This window comes from Callospermophilus lateralis, chromosome 9, assembly GCF_048772815.1.
Source record: "Callospermophilus lateralis isolate mCalLat2 chromosome 9, mCalLat2.hap1, whole genome shotgun sequence".
In the NCBI taxonomy this organism is placed as follows: Eukaryota; Metazoa; Chordata; class Mammalia; order Rodentia; family Sciuridae; genus Callospermophilus; species Callospermophilus lateralis.
This window is the reverse complement of record NC_135313.1, coordinates 34058902-34075267: the sequence shown is the minus strand read 5'-3', so window position 1 is coordinate 34075267 and position 16366 is coordinate 34058902. Positions and strand designations below refer to the sequence as shown.

Sequence of the window (16366 nt, the reverse complement as noted above, 5' to 3'; positions counted from 1 at the left end):
ATATAGAGGCAAAAACCTTATCCAGGTTGGCATAGCTGCAAGCAAGCAGGGGTACAGAAGCTGAATTGAGCCATTATGGAATGCAATGCCCATAATCATAATTTCATTTCTGGGTACACTGATATTTCCCACGGGACTTTGCATAATCATAAGAAGAAGAGAAGTGGGTCAAAATGACCCTAGTTGAGTACAAATTAAAGAATGGTTACTAATGTCTAGACAAGCAATCTCTGACAAGGTCCGATGTCCAAGAAAACTGGGAACCAAAAGAGAAAAATTTTACATTCTGTAAGAATTACCATTTTATGTTGCCAAACATGCTATGCTAAGCAACTATTGATAGGTACAGAGACAGAGGTATTCCTATGGCAGAAGCATTTCTTTTATGACATGAAGTCTCAGGGTAAAATGAAATCCGTTTGGTCATTGCTCATATAGCCTGGCCCATGAAAGGTTTGAAGCCCTCAAATCTTGCTGATTTCTACTTCTTAAATATCTCTTTATTTTCAGATCAATAGATTTCTCTGAGGCCCTTGAACTACCTGAGGTGGTTGATGTGATAACAGCTAAAGACATTCCAGGCACCAATGGTGGTGAAGATGACAAATTGTTGGCTGTAGATAAGGTACGTATGGAACACACCTTCCCAGGTGACTTTGGGCAGATAACCACCAAGGTACCACCTTCAGCTGCCCCCAGCTCTTTCTACCAATGGGAGGTAGAAGTGCTACCCACTAGCTCCTCTTTATCTCTAACCTTGTTATTCAGCACTACTTTTCTGGAGTCAGGAAATAATTTAGCATAAGGAAACATTACAGTCAAAATTCAAGTACCATGTGCTCTTGAGACCATTTACCCTCATCTGAAGACTAAATGCGGGGCTAGGGTTGTAGCTCAGAGGTACAGCGCTTGCCTAGCAAGTGTGAGGCACTGGGTTCGATCCTCAGCACCACATAAAAATAAATAAATAAAACAAAGGTATTTTGTCCATCTACAACTAAGAAAAAAAATTTTAAAAAAGAGTAAATGCAAGAAAGTTTTCTATATCAGGATAGAATGCCCTAGAAAGATCTAGAAAGAGAACACCAGGGGCTGGGGTTGTGGCTTAGCGATAGAGCACTCGCCTACCATGTGCGGGGCCCTGGGTTCAAACTTCAGTACCATATAAAAATAAATAAAATAAAAATATTATGTCCAACCATAACTAATAAATAAATAAATAGAGAGCAAGCACCAAAAAACAACCACTCCCTCTAATTTGTTCTGAATTCCCTTCCTTCTTGAACCAACCCTCTTCCTGGGTCCCACCTTCCTTCACACACTCCATTTTTAATAAAGTTGCTCTTATTGTCTCTGACTTTTTTTTTCTTTTTTTATTGTGGTGATAGGGATTGAACCCAGGGCCTTGTGCTTGTGAGGCAGGCACTTTACCAACTGAGCTATATCCCTAGCCCTTTCTCTGATTTTTTAATTCAAAGTTAACAATTATTTATTGAGCACTTGATTTTGGGACCAGACAGTCTAGATTCTTGTTCCAGCCCTTCCACTCCATAACTGTGTGCCCTTGGGTTTCATGATCTGTAAAGAGGAAATGAGCATAGCACCCACTTCACTGTGTAGTTGTAAGTTTTAAATGAGTTAATATATTCAAAGTGCTTTGGACAGTGACTGGCATAATGAAGGCTCTAGTGTTAGGTATTACTGCCATCTCTCAATGAGACCCAAACAATTTCTCCTCCAGCCATGGAGGTTGTTCTTTTAGTTGAACTCCAGCTGAAAAGATTGGCTGTCTGGAACTATGTTAGTCTGCTTGGGTTACCATAATAAAATTCCACAGTTGGGAGGCTTAAACAACAGAAGTCTAGAGGCTTCCTCTCCCAAGTCTAGAGGCTAAGTCCAACATAAAGGTGTTGGCAGGTTGGGTTTCTCCTGAGGACACTTCCCAGCTTATAGAAGGTAATCTTTTCAGTGAGTCCTCGTAGGCATGCCTTTTCTCAAGAGCATTCCATTCTCAAGGGTGTATCTTCCTCTTCTTATAAAGACACCAGTCATATTTTAGTAGGGTTCTGCCCTATGACCTCATTCAACCTTCATTACCTTTGTCAAAGTCCTATCTCCAAATACAGTCACATGGCCGGGGCGGCAGGGCAGGGCGGGGGGGGGGGGGGGGGGGGCGTGGATAGGGCTTCAACATGTAAATTTGCCAGGGCAGGGATGTGGGGGGAGAGGTTACAAATCAGTCTACTATAGGAGTCACATTGAACAAAAAATATTTTACTTATCCTGAAACTCTAAAGTAACATCTGTGAAAGAGATACATGTAAACCAAGCACAACAGAAGACACAGTAGATTCAGTTCACAATCAATCTCATATCTACTCTGGAACTTATATTCACTGAGCAAAATAGAAAATGGAGCTGTCTATATTATTTAAATTTTACATTCAAAGTTTTTAGAAGTTTGAGTCAAACACATATAGTTGAATGAGTCCAATGTGCTCAAAAAATGACATCTAAGATACCAGGCATTGATGAAGTAGAGCTGCCTATTCCTGCCCTAATGTTCTATCTGCTTTATTCATGCACTTTCCACAGGTACTTTGCGTGGGCCAGGTCATCTGTGCTGTAGTTGCAGAGACAGATATACAGGCAAAGCGGGCAATTAAAAAGATAAAGATTACCTATGAGGATCTGAAACCTGTAATTTTCACCATAGAGGTAAGCAGGGGTGGCAGGTCTCACACTAAGATTGTAGAATCAAAAGTGCCTTTGAAAATATCTTAATGTGCAATACTGATTTAGGAATTTTGGAAAGGAGGGGGATTGGCTTTTCCTGGAAAAGTCAGTTTTCTCTGGAAGATAATACTTGTATGAACTGAAATTATCTTTGACTCCAAGAAACATTTTTTTTCCTTTTTTTTTTCCCAAGGAACATTTTTTTTAAAAAATCTCAGTGTAGAAGTTTTTGTCTCACATTCAAAAAGGCTAGCAGTAGTTTGTCCAGGGCTTATGTGGTATCTTAATCTGTCTTGTGCTGCCACAACAGAAATCCTAAGATGGGTAATTTATAATGAATAGAAATGTGTTTTTCATGGTTCTGGAGTCTGGGAAGTCCATGACTAGGTGGTTGCATATGGTGCTTCATCATCCCATGGCAGAAGGTAGAAGGTCAATAGAGGGTGCATGTTCATGTGTGAGAGAGAGAGCAAAACTTGCTTTTATAACAAACCCCCTCTCTTCTTGATAAAGAACCTTCTCATAATAACTGCATCAACTCATTCAAGAGAATAGAGCCCTCGTGACCTGATCAACTCTTTAATTTGAAGTTCCTGCCTCACAAGACTATTGTATTAGGGATCGGGTCTCTAACACATGGACTGTGGGGGACATATTTAAGCCATGCACATGGGTTCTTGTGTCAGGGATCCAGCCTCCTTCTACCTAGTCGCTCTGTATGCATAGTTTCCATTCTTCAGGTCACCTCTGGTCCTCAGTGGCTACTGAAGTTCTGGCCATTAAACCCACATTCCAAACAACAGAGAGAATGAGGTAATGGGGACAGGAATACCCGCTCTCTTTCAGGACACTTCACAGTTATAAATGCCTAATTATATTTCATTGATTAGAACCTAGTCACGCGCCACACCTACCTTCAAGGGAAGATGGAAAATGTAGATTTTATTCCATGTGGCCATGTCTCCACTAAAAATTGGGGATTCTATTACTTGTGGAAGATAATGAGAATGGATATTGAGAAAAATAATGTTTCCAAGGTGGAGCCCAAAAGTAGTGAGAAATTTATGGTGGAATTTCATGGAAATTTTACACTCTCAATTGGAGTCTATATAATGGACTTCAGATAATATTTCCAGGAAAGCGAATGGAGAACACAATTCAAGTGAGGATGGGTATGTTAGCTCACTTTTCATTGTTGTAATAAATACCTGAGATAATCAACTTACAAAGAGAAAATATTAATTTTGGCTCACAGTGTCAGACCAATTCATAGTCAATTGACCCCGTTGCTTTGGGGCCTATGGTGAGGTAGTATTTCATGGCAGCAGTGCATGGTAGAGCAAAACTTGTGGCTGAGACAGGAAGAAGAGAAAGAGGAAGGGACTACAGTCCCACAGCCCCCTTCAAGGACACACCCCCAGTGACCTAAAACCTTCTTCTAGGCCCCACTTCCTCAAGTTTCCACCACCAAGCCTCTGGGGTACATTTTAGATCTCAACTGCAGCAGCTAGGATTTGCAAGTTCTAAGAGACAGGTTCAGAACTAATTTGTTTGTGTGCTTATGACAGGTCATAAAAAGTATTGAAGACCCTAGTGAATCATTTGAGCATTTAAAATGTTCCTAAAAGGTACAAATTGCTTAATATTTAAATAACTTTTAAAAAATATTTCTTAATATTTCTAAACCAAATTAACTCTGCTCCAAATTCCCATTTGCCAAGTTGGCAAAGAGTCTAGGCCATTTTTCTTGGCTCACTCACTTTCCCTGGGTTGTCCTAGGATCTTAATACGGGTTTTTGAAATTTCAATTTGAACCCCAATTTTACCAAGGGGGAAATTGCACCCAGAGGATACACCATGAAATTTTCTGAGATTCAGAGTGTATAAGGGATCTAGAGTTTCCTCAATAGGATGATCCAGAATCAGGAAATAATTCTTTTGTGACCAAAAGCAGGTGATAAGAGTCATATATACCAATACAGATTCATTCCTCTATTAATTTGTTTATTTATATGAATCTGTATTACACATAAATGCACACAAGGTGGTGTAGAGTAGTGGTTAAAAGGACAAGTGCAAGAACCAAACTGGAAAAATTGAATTAAGGCTGTACTACTTACTAGCTGTGTAACCTTAGGCAAGTTACTTAATATCTCTATGCCAGTTTCTTCATCTGTAATCTGGGGGTAATAATAATATGTCTCATCATAAAACTCATCATAAAACTAAATGAGTTCATATGTACGAAGTGTTCAGAACAGTGCCTGGCTCATAATTAGCACTCACTAAAAACAGCATTTGTAAGAAAATTATATGCCTTGATCTCATTGAGTTAGAGCCTGCAAATCTCAGTTACTATTTACAATATGGAAATAAACATCCCTGTACATGCAGAGGGTGACTTATTGAGATCTCAGTATAGCATAACATGAAATTTTCAACTATATGATTTGTTTTTTGTGGCTTTGAGAAATCAGATGTTCATTATGAAGCAAGATGTTTCTGAAAACTGAGCCTGGGCTTGAACACTGCCTCCCTCACTTCTTTGCAGCATGACTTTGAGAAAGTTATTTTCACCTCTCTAAGCCCAATCTCTTTGTTTAGAAAATCGAGATAATCATGAAATTAATGTGAAAAGACATGTAAATATACTGTTATTGTACAGTGCATGGTGCAAATGTTATCACTGTTATCATCATTAGCAAGAAAGGCTGTGACACCTGGGTTTGGGGAGTCTAAGAAGGTAGCAGAGGAGTGTCCTTCTGAAGTAATGGAAGACAGCTGGGATCCGCAGGTTAAGTAAGGATCAGTTGCTGGTAGGTCAGTCCGTCCATAGAATGGAATGGCGTCCAGTCTTCATAAGTGAATCAGTTCATCTTATTGTCATCACCAAAACAAAACAAAACAAACACACACACACCATGGAACAAAGAACTGGGAAGGCTCTTGTGATACATCCCAAATACTCAAAGAAATGAACAAACTTTCTATATTATTTTCAAGATGTCTTGCCCCAGGATGTGTAAGGACCCGCCAATTGTGCCTCAACACAGCCTCAATTTTTCAGATTCTTGAGTTAGGGGATCTTGCATGTGAGCCTAGTCTAATATCAGTGGTTTTTCTCAAGGAGAAGGTGAAAAAAGGGGAACAGAAACTCACTTATAGACATTGGGACCTATTGCCTGTTCCCTAGAGATCCATATTAAAAATGAGGAATGAGCATTTATCATCCTGGACCATCCTACTGCCCCCAGACCTCAATTCTCAGCATCCTTCTTAACATTTCACTAATTCTTGCTGGTTTTCTCTGCAAATCTGAAAGACAATCCTTTTGACATCCCTCTCTACAGTGGCCTGCTGCTCCACTTGTTTACTTGACACCTTTCATACATCCCAGGAGACAGTTATTTGGGGGAGCATAGTAACTTTCATTAGAGAAAAAAACAGCTGATGGAAGAAAAAAGTAGGACTAACTGGCTTTTGTGATTTCCCCTGTTACACAGGATGCCATAAAACACAATTCATTCCTATGCCCTGAAAAAAAACTTGAGCAAGGAAACATTAAGGAGGCATTTGAAAAAGTGGATCAAATTGTTGAAGGTAAGCAACTCAGGATAGCTAGTAGAATTTTGCCTGATTGAATACTGAACAATACCTCAAGAGCATGTAATTTCTCACCAAAGAGATCATCCTCCAGAATCTTGGGGCTTTGTCGAATTTATATCTCTTCCTTTCAAATTATGTGTGGGATAGGGAGATAGATTAATTGGTAGAGTACTTGCTTCGAATCCTCAAGGCCATGGATTCAATCCCCAGCATCATCATAAAAAAAAAAAATCAAATTGTGTGTATGTGTGTGTGTGTGTGTGTGTGTGTGTGTGTGTGTGTTGTATTTGGGGGGTGAATGGTAGGGAGCAGCAGAATAAATAGAAGAAAAATCCCTAAGATTGTGATTAGTTAAGGGTAGAGTAAGGAACAAGCTGACACATTTAACTTCCACAACTGTTGTCTCCAGTTGCTATAAGACACATGTCTGATTCCTTAGTCAGAGCAAATGCAAACTAGTCAGTCCATGTCTTAGTTGCTTTTGAATTCCCCCAAGATGGTGGCCTCCAGGCAGCATACACCTTCAGAAGTTGTCCTGTGCTTGTGCTTAACAGGAGAGGTCCATGTAGGAGGACAGGAACACTTTTACATGGAAACACAAAGAGTGCTTGTTATTCCAAAGACAGAAGACAAAGAACTGGACATTTATGTGTCCACACAGGATCCAGCCCACGTGCAGGTAAGATCAAGGGTCTTCCCCAACTCCCCACCTTCGTAATTCCATCATGGCAGGCAAGCCCCACAGCTCCATAGTTGATAACCATTTACCTACAAAACTTTAGAATCCAAGTATTGAACACCTGTAAAGCAGCTTAGACCTCAGAATGTTTTTATTATTTTTTCTGGCATTATCAAGTAATAAAAGAAGAGCCATGGTCACTTTAGTCTATTTCCATTAGGCTTAGATTAATTCTCAGATTGGATGACACCACTAAATTATTTTTTCTCTAAAATAATCATTAGAGATAATCTTTAGAGTCAGCACATTACCTTACAGAACATTTTTTTACTTCCCCAGCCACAATGTGCTCTAGGGTTTAGTTGCATACATACCAGGAATTTGCTGGTTTTTACCACTGTGGGACTTTAGGTCTAGGCATTTGACTTGGAATCCAACTTAGAACAAGAATCCAGGGATGTGACAGTTTCCCTTCTGGTAAATTCCATTTTTTTTTCTGGAAGAACTATTCTGTGAAGATTAATGAACTAAGCAGAGCTCCATAAGACAGATTTGGACTATCCACTTTTTTACCAAAGGTAGATGTGAACATATTCTGCTGTGATGTTGTGTTTCCGGAAACAAAACAATTCTTTGCCATTTCCCTCTTAGAAATCTTCCTGTTATCTCACTTTTACAGAAAACAGTGTCCTCTACTCTAAACATCCCCATCAACAGGATCACCTGCCATGTCAAACGAGTGGGTGGAGGTTTTGGAGGAAAGGTGGGAAGGCCATCTGTGTTTGGGGCAATTGCAGCAGTGGGTGCTGTCAAGTAAGTATGCTAGAGGACATAGAGGGTGCAGAATGTAGAGTCACTTTGGCTTCTGTCATAGTCACTGTCATAGTCCTGGCAATTCAGTCTCTGTTTATAAAATGTAGATATTAATACTTACCCTCTGGGCTGGGGATGTGGCTCAAGTGGTAGCGCGCTCACCTGGCATGCGTGTGGCCTGGGTTTGATCCTCAGCACCACATACAAACAAAGATGTTGTGTCCGCTGAAAACTGAAAAATAAATATTGAAATTCTCTTTCTCTCTCTCTCTCTCTCTCTCTCTCTCTCTCTCTTAAAAAAAAAAAAATACTTACCCTCCCACTCTTCTTCATTTATTTTGGCTGTTCTTCAGTACTGAGGGTTGAACCTAGAATCTTATGCACACTATGTAAGCACTTTCCCACTGATCTACATCACCAGCTATTTTCTTTTCTTTTTTTTTTTTTTTTATTTTTTGAAAGACAGTCTTGCTATGTTGCTCAGGTTGTTCGCACACTCCAGGCCTCAAGTCATCCCAAGTAGCTAGGACTATAGGTACGCAGCACCATGCTCAACCTTCCCACCCTTCTAGAGTTATAGCAAAAGTCAAATATATCCAGAACTTTGAATAAGTTAATATGCTTTAAATAGATAAAGTGGTCTTATGGCTGAATACCTCCAGAGCTGGAGCTGCCCATTCTTGAGCTTCAGAGAAGGTGGCCTACAGGTAGAATATGGCACTCTGTCCAAGTGGATTATTCTCTGACTTTCCGTTCAACTCTCAACTCCAAAACAGTTTGGAGTGATGAAAGAACCCCACCCCATCCTCTGCCTTGCTGCATGTGGGAAGTACCACCCCCTCAAACTGTTTATCTCAGTGGACAGATGACTTGTCCTCAAAGAGGGCTCCTAGGGGCTGGGAGTGTAACTCAGTGGTAGAGTGCTTGCCTAGTACATGCAAGACCCTGGGTTCCATCTCCATCATGGGAAAAAATGGGAGGAGCGGGTGGTTCCTGAGCTAACTGCTGCAATGGAAAACTCACCAATTCAGTTGCCATTCATGCCTCAACATTCATGTGTGGTAGGTGCTGGCTTTTCTGTTACTCATTCATTTTCTATGGCTGTTTCTTTGGTATTTTGTCAGAGGCTTCATTAATCTGTAATGTCCCCAGTTACTGCTTCCTTTGACAACCTCCGTGTAGTTCAGAGCATGTGTCTTAGTCTGCAGGTGGGAAAACCAGGATCTGAACCTCATCTTCATTCTTTCCATATCTAACCCCTCTCTATCTCAACCACAAGGGATCCAAGTAATTAAGAGAGAATCAGTTCTTTGTGTTCCCACAAGGCCTTGGGCCTTTCAGAGTTCTCAAATGTGACTGCACATTGGAGTCACATGGGGAACATTTAAATCCCAGCACCTGCACTTTCCATCACCAACCAAGGGATTGGAATATTCCAAAACTTCCCCAGTGGTTCCATTGTACAGCCAAGTGTGGGAACCTGTGCCTTAAAATACAACCCTGCCTTCATGCACAACTGCCATACATTATGTGACCCGCCCTCCCCCCAACACCTGGAACAGTGTTCCCAAACCTCCTGGGTATTAAAAGTCTCCTGAGATTGTAGAAGTTCCTGCCTCCCCATGCCAGCCCCACTGATTCAGAATTACCAGACAATGAACCCGGAATCTTTACATTGAACTGATGTTTTTATAGTACTGTTGTTAACTTTGCATTTATCTATTCAAGCTCTCTCCTTTATAACTAGCTGCAGAGAGATGCATAATAATGGGATCTGGGTGAGGATCACACTTGAAGGTCAATTTGAAGCCATAATAATGCAATTTAACTGTCATGTGACATTAATCCCTTTAGCTAGATTTTCTCACACTGAATTATCGATCACAGAGATAATAGTCATTTAGTCATACATTAATTCACATCAATGTCTAGTACATACAGCATGCAATTCATAAATCTATATGGGATGGATGGAGAGACAGTTAAATGAATGGCATAAATGAGTGGGAAGGTGGATAGTGGATGAATAGGTAGATGAATGGATAGATGGATATGGGAAGATAAATAAGGGTTGTGTAAATATGTAGGTGGATAGGTGAAGGAGTAGATGGAGGGGAGAGTGGAGGGTTGGGTGGGTGGGATGGATGGGGAATTTGACCCAAATTGGTTTTTTTTAGAACTGGCCATCCCATTCGTCTTGTTCTTGATCGTGAAGATGACATGTTAATAACTGGAGGAAGGCACCCGTTATTTGGAAAATATAAAGTAAGTCTGAAAGATCAAATTATTAAAAATAATTCCTTTTACTTGAATGGTTTTCTTCTTTTTTACTAATTTTGAATTTGTAAAAACAATCTTATTGTCTAAAACATTAATGAAGATGCTATATATTTGAATATTCATAGCATTTCGTGCTATGGATACAATATCTTTATTTTATTTTTATGTGGTGCAAAAGAACAAACCCAGTGCTTCACATATGCTAGGCAAGTGCTCTACCTCTGAGCCACAACCCAAGTCCTAGGTGGCACTGTTTATGGGATTGTATCCTCCTGTTTGTAAGAATTTACAAATCTGGTTTAATAATGAAAATATAATTTGAAGCAATGATAAAAACACTATTTAGGAATAAGATTTTATATTAGTAGCTCCTTAAAGAAAAAAAAAACAGGACTGGGCGGTATACAGAGGTAGTGCTTGCCTAGCGTGCACAAGGCCCTGGATTCAATCCCTAGCCCCACAAAATACAAAAACATGAAGTATGGTAGTGCACAACTATAATTTTTGCTACTCAGGAGCCTGATACAGAAAGATCACAAGCTCACAGCCAGCCTCAGCAACTTAGAGAGACTCTGACCAAAACACAAAATTTAAAAAGGGCCAGGGATATAGCTCAGTGGTTAAGTGCCCCTGGGTTCAATACACAGAACTGGAAGGGAAAAACAAAACTCAAGATACAAACATTGTTACACCAAAACTTCTTGAATGTAAAAATATTATTTTATAGTAGAAATGTTTGGAAACATTTGGTCTATTTAACTGCAAAATCATTTTTTATGAAAGTTTCCACTAAGTGACCATAAAAGTGTCACAAAACCTCTTTGCAGATGAAAAAAACAATTGGATTTAAAATTGTAAAGCCAGGAGCAGAGGCACATGCCTGTTGTTACAGCTACTTGAGTGGCTGATGTGGGAGGAGAGCTTGAGTCCAGAAATTCAAAACCAGCCTGAACAACATAAAAAAATCTCATCTTAAAAAAAAAAATACTTCTACTGCATTAACTGCATTTTTATGCAACTGTAGTATAAACACTATTAAAATTATTTGCTGGCATCTAGTTGACAATGCCACTTTTCAAGTTTGTAATTGAGCAGGGCACCATGGTACACAATTGTAATGCAAGCAGCTTGGGAGGCTGAGGCAAAAGGATCATGAGTTCAGAGCCAGCCTCAACAATTTAGCAAAGCCTTGAGCAACTCAGTGAAAGACCCTGTCTCAAAATAAAATATAAAAAGGGCTGGAGAAGTGGCTCAGTGGTTAAGCGCCCCTGGGTTCCATCTGTGGTACCCCCGCCCCCAAAAAAAACACCTTGAAAAAAATTTGTGATTGAGCTGTTAGCATAGTTCTAATGTAATACAAAGCGTGACAGACATTTTTATCTGGGCATTGCTTGTGGCATACACACAGTTAGATTCCCTATCTGACTTTGTCATTCCCTTAGATTATTGCAGTATCCATACTACTAAAATCACAGCTTCCCATTCCACAACGCTATTTTATTTCTTCTGTTGGCATTAGTAATTTTTATAATTAGAGAGAAAGGAAGTGTGGTTGGCCATTAAATTTTTTTATTTACCTTCGAATGCACAGAAATTAATAGTCACAGCTATTATTATCTTCTAGGACCAAGAGCAATTAGAGGCTAACTGCTGGAATTGTGGCAGTTACTGTTTTTAGGATGGATCTTGTGTCTTTTGTTTTGGCCTGGATTATATATTAGCCTTTATGTCATGGTTATGAGACTGTTTCAGTAATAATACTTATTAAAGAAGTTCTGAATTGTTAACATTTTGGTAATTATCATAATGCAAAATATAATTAAAAAGAGAGAAGTAAACTTTTTGAAAAATCCAAATTTTATCTTACTTTTAAAGAAATATAATGTCACTTCCAATATAATAATATATATAATATATTATAAAATATAATAATATATATGCATACATAGGTGTAAACATATCCTCATTCAGACTTGCTAATTATATTTTGCTTGGTTATTCAGAACTGGTTGTAAATTAGCATAATAGATATTTTGCATAAATAATTATTTCCAAAATTCTTGAAAGGTTTATCCTAAACAGTTGAAGAATTCTTTCTGCTGCCTTATACAGAGTACTATTTGGCTTAGCAATTCTCATGAAAAGTCAAAATCAAACTTCAGTCTAGAATTTGTCAAAACTATCATACATTTTGAATTTGTGGGTTTTCCTATAGTTCTTAACTGCTCTGTGGTCTATTATCTGATATCTTTCTTGCAATAGATGATGAGAGCCATACAGTTATATAATTTCTTCAGGTGTATTATCTTTGTTTTCAGAAGGGCAGAAGGACCAGGGCCAGTCATCTTTTTGTAATACCAGAATAGAGGGTGAAGATTTTTCTCTTCATTCATCTTATCCAAACAAGATGGTCCAAGTGGGTGGGAGGGAGGGGAATAGCAACATCAGAAACCTGTGATCTGCCCTAAGCTCCTCCCCGGCAGTTACAAGAGCACTGGCTCACATTCTCTAGGTCCTGTAACCATCTACAAAGCACCTTCCCTGCCTAGGGAATTGAGAGTAGCTATTGCTGCACATCCAATTGCTGACCTCAGTTCTACAGTGTGTTCCATAATGAGAGACCCTGTGATTCATCCCAGGACATTCTGGAATCTCAGAAACTTTTCCACAAGGAGAAAACCACAGACTAAATTAAAAAGAAAGCCAGTAAAAAGTGAAGGAAAATCTCCCAAGAATAAGGAAGACAAAAGTGGCAATTACACACTGAAAGACAAGCAAAAACTTTAACTGTGAAGCACAGAAAATTACATGTTGAGCGAAGAGGGCTCAGCAAAATTCAGGTCCAAAGAGGTCTTCGTCAATCAGACTGAAAAACAAGGCATGGTACACCATAGAGTGAACAGGGAGCAAAGTCTGTCCCCAGTTGTGCTCAGTAGGGGAACTTGGCTGTGGATGCTCTTGGCATGTTAATTTTAAACCTATCAGTAAAATGTCCATCATTTGGTGACAGGTGGGCTTCATGAACAATGGGCGGATCAAAGCTCTAGACATTGAGTGCTATATTAATGGAGGATGCACACTGGATGAATCAGAGCTGGTATGTGTATCAAAAAATAATCATGTTGGGCTGGGGATATAGCAAAAAACTACGGCTGCAGTGGTGCATGCCTGTTAATCCCAGCAGCTTGGGAGGCTGAGGCAGGAGAATCTAGAACTCAATGCCAGTCTCAGCAACTTGGCAAGGCCCTAAGCTACTCAGTGAGACCCTGTCTTTAAATAAAGTATAAAAAGGGGCTGAGGATGTGGCTTAGTGGTTAAGTGCCCCTGGTAGCATTAAAAAAAAAAAAAAAAAAACTAACCACATCCTTAATTGTGAAAAGAGTGCAAAATTTCCAGATGAGTCTTTACTCATTGTACTTGATTTTTAAAGAAAAGGAAGGATAGGCAGGATGTGATGGCCAATAAATGTGAATATCTCCTTTTACTTTAGGTAACAGAATTTCTTATACTAAAGCTGGAAAATGCATATAAAATCCGCAACCTCAGATTCCGGGGCCGTGCATGCATGACAAATTTGCCATCCAATACAGCTTTTCGTGGGTTTGGCTTCCCACAAGGAACCTTGGTGACAGAATCTTGCATCACAGCTGTGGCAGCCAAATGTGGCCTCCCGCCAGAAATGGTAGGAATGTAATCAGGTCATAACCGAGGTTGGTGAAGAGTCAGACTAGGGGGCAAATTGGCTACCTTGTCCCAAGGAAATGCACTAGAAAAAACAAACAAATGAGTCCTGGCTCAGCATTCAATAAATTAAGAGATACCTACAAGAACTCATCTCCTCCTATCTTCTTCCCTCCTAAAGCAAAAATTTCTTTTTCTTTTTTTTTTTAATTTATATACAAATAATTACCCACAAAATATTCAAACCACACTGAAATAATCAAAGTAAAAAGTGAACATCTTCTTTCTCATCCCTCATTTCTGTTGGTCAAAGGTAACTATTATTAAGAGTCCCATGTTTACTTTTTTATCTTTACCCATCCATTTGTATTCATACATATATATAAATATTGACATACTCTCTATATATGTGCACATAGTTACTTATCGAAATGGAACCATAATATACATATCATTCTATACATTTATTTTTCTACCTGACAATATGTCATGGTCATCTTACCATGTCAGTGGAATGATCTATTCTTTTTTTTTTTCATGACTTTGTAATATGATACACCTTTAGGTTGTGACTCATTTTGATTATCAAAATCATGTTGCAATAAACATCTTGGTTACATATGTATCAAGGGTGTATTTTACCCCATTGTGTAGGTGTATCTAGGATAAACTAAACTTATAGAAATGGACTTCTGGTGCACTGAAAAGCTTCTGAGAGATACTGCCAAATGAATACCCTCTAAAAATATTATTTTATGTAATATACTAGAAAGCACACAGGTTGTACAGTATACTAGAACAGGGAGAGGCAGCCTCGGTAATTGGGGTAATTGTTGATAATACTCTTTTACTTCTCACACATTCCAATCAGACCCTAGTCTACTTTTTCCACTTCCAGCCTCTTTCTGCAATATAGACCCTCTGCACCAGCAAGGACTCTCTAGGCATTGTTTCTTGAACTTCTTTATCCCTAAATTCAACAGGGACCTCCAGGTTTATACTTTGTGATTGTCGAGGAGATTGACAAGGGTCTCCACACAAAAGAACACCTAATATTGTACCAGGGAAACAATAGATTTCTTAAGAGACATCAGATAAATGTATCATGGGCACAAAGGAAGAAGACATCACAGTGGCTTGAAGGGAGAGGAATCAGGAAGAACTTTCTGGAGAAGATGGCACTTGAGATTGGCCTTGAGGAACAATAGGTACAAGTGGTGGGAAGGTAATCTAGGCAAGAAGTACCCCAAGAACAAAGAGAGTCACTCTTTGTGGCTCAGTTTCCTTATCCATAAGATGAAGACAAGACCATTCACTTCAATAGTGTTCCTGCAGAATCGAATGAATTCTCATTCATTAAAATATTTGTTCTCATAAAATACATAGTATTATTCCAGTGTTGTCGCTGATAACAACACAGTAATCCTTTTATTGTTATTGGAACAAGATGGGGATAATGAAAAACCCCTGGGTATTTCTCAATAGACTTTTTTCTTTGAGTGTTCCAAGTTCCCAAGCTATAAAACACACCCTATTCAAATAAATTCTTTAAAAAACTTAACCATACATTCCAAAGGCAATTGGAAAACTTAGAGGAGATTCTCTGTCATTATATACAAATATATTCCTCTGTAGCAGAACAAATCCTCAGTTATGACATTAAATCTTGGTTTTAATAGACTGTCTATCAGCTCTGCTTCATCCTCTGAACCTTGTGGGGAAAAAAGAAAAATCTGCTTCCCTAGGCCTAGGGCATGGCATTATCCACTGCCTGCCACTTCTGGGGGTAGGGGAGCTACCTTAAAATATGCATTAATGAAGAGATTTTAAAAATTGTTTTCACAGCACCACATGCTATTCAAAGAAAACAAGAAAAAAAAATGACCTTCCCCCTACCAAAGTTTGTAGTTTAATGGAAAGACTTTTTAAGTGTGTTTGGTGGTCAGTGTCTGTCTTACCACAACTACTGACTGTATTTCCCATCTCCTTCAGATTAGGGAGAAAAACATGTATAAGACAGTTGATAAAACCATCTACAAACAAGCATTCAGCCCTGAGACCCTGATAAGATGTTGGAATGAATGTCTGGAAAGATCTTCCTTTCACAGCAGAAGAATGCAAGTGGAAGAGTTCAACAAGAAGAACTACTGGAAGAAGAAAGGCATTGCCATTATCCCCATGAAGTTCTCTGTGGGCTTTGCTGCAACAAGCTTTCATCAGGTAAGTCACCCTCCTGGCAGAACACTCCTGGCCCCATTGCCTCCCACTACTCAGAAAGGAACAGGAACCCACAACACCTGCTGTGCTTTCTGAGCTCAAGGGTCTCAGGGAACAGGGTGGGGGAAAATAGGCTACTCCTCGTCTGTATACCCAGAGACCACAAAACTTCTTGGTGTCCTGCTAAGTCTTAGGCAGAGAAGTCATTCCATTTTGCTCTCCCAGCTGGCAGTTTCCTCTCTAAAGAATCTGTCAGTTCTGGTGGGGAAATGGGAGTGGGCATTAGAAATCTTCCAAGGTAAATGTGCAAATGGAAGAGGCAAGTCATTCACCAGCCAAAGGAAAGAGGAAGGT

The 16366-nt window shown here is 39.3% G+C and overlaps 1 protein-coding gene across 1 annotated transcript in view; it reads left to right on the top strand.

Moving 5' to 3' along the window:
- The window catches only part of LOC143407525 (aldehyde oxidase 2), a 67600-nt gene that overhangs the window by 34231 nt on the left and 17003 nt on the right, over positions 1-16366 (top strand). Inside the window, exons 19-27 of the mRNA XM_076866837.2 lie at positions 511-625; positions 2596-2718; positions 6240-6336; positions 6897-7021; positions 7701-7834; positions 10012-10099; positions 13125-13211; positions 13605-13796; positions 15788-16015. Coding sequence (XP_076722952.2) covers positions 511-625; positions 2596-2718; positions 6240-6336; positions 6897-7021; positions 7701-7834; positions 10012-10099; positions 13125-13211; positions 13605-13796; positions 15788-16015 — 1189 coding nt within the window. The remainder of the gene's footprint in view (positions 1-510; positions 626-2595; positions 2719-6239; positions 6337-6896; positions 7022-7700; positions 7835-10011; positions 10100-13124; positions 13212-13604; positions 13797-15787; positions 16016-16366) is intronic.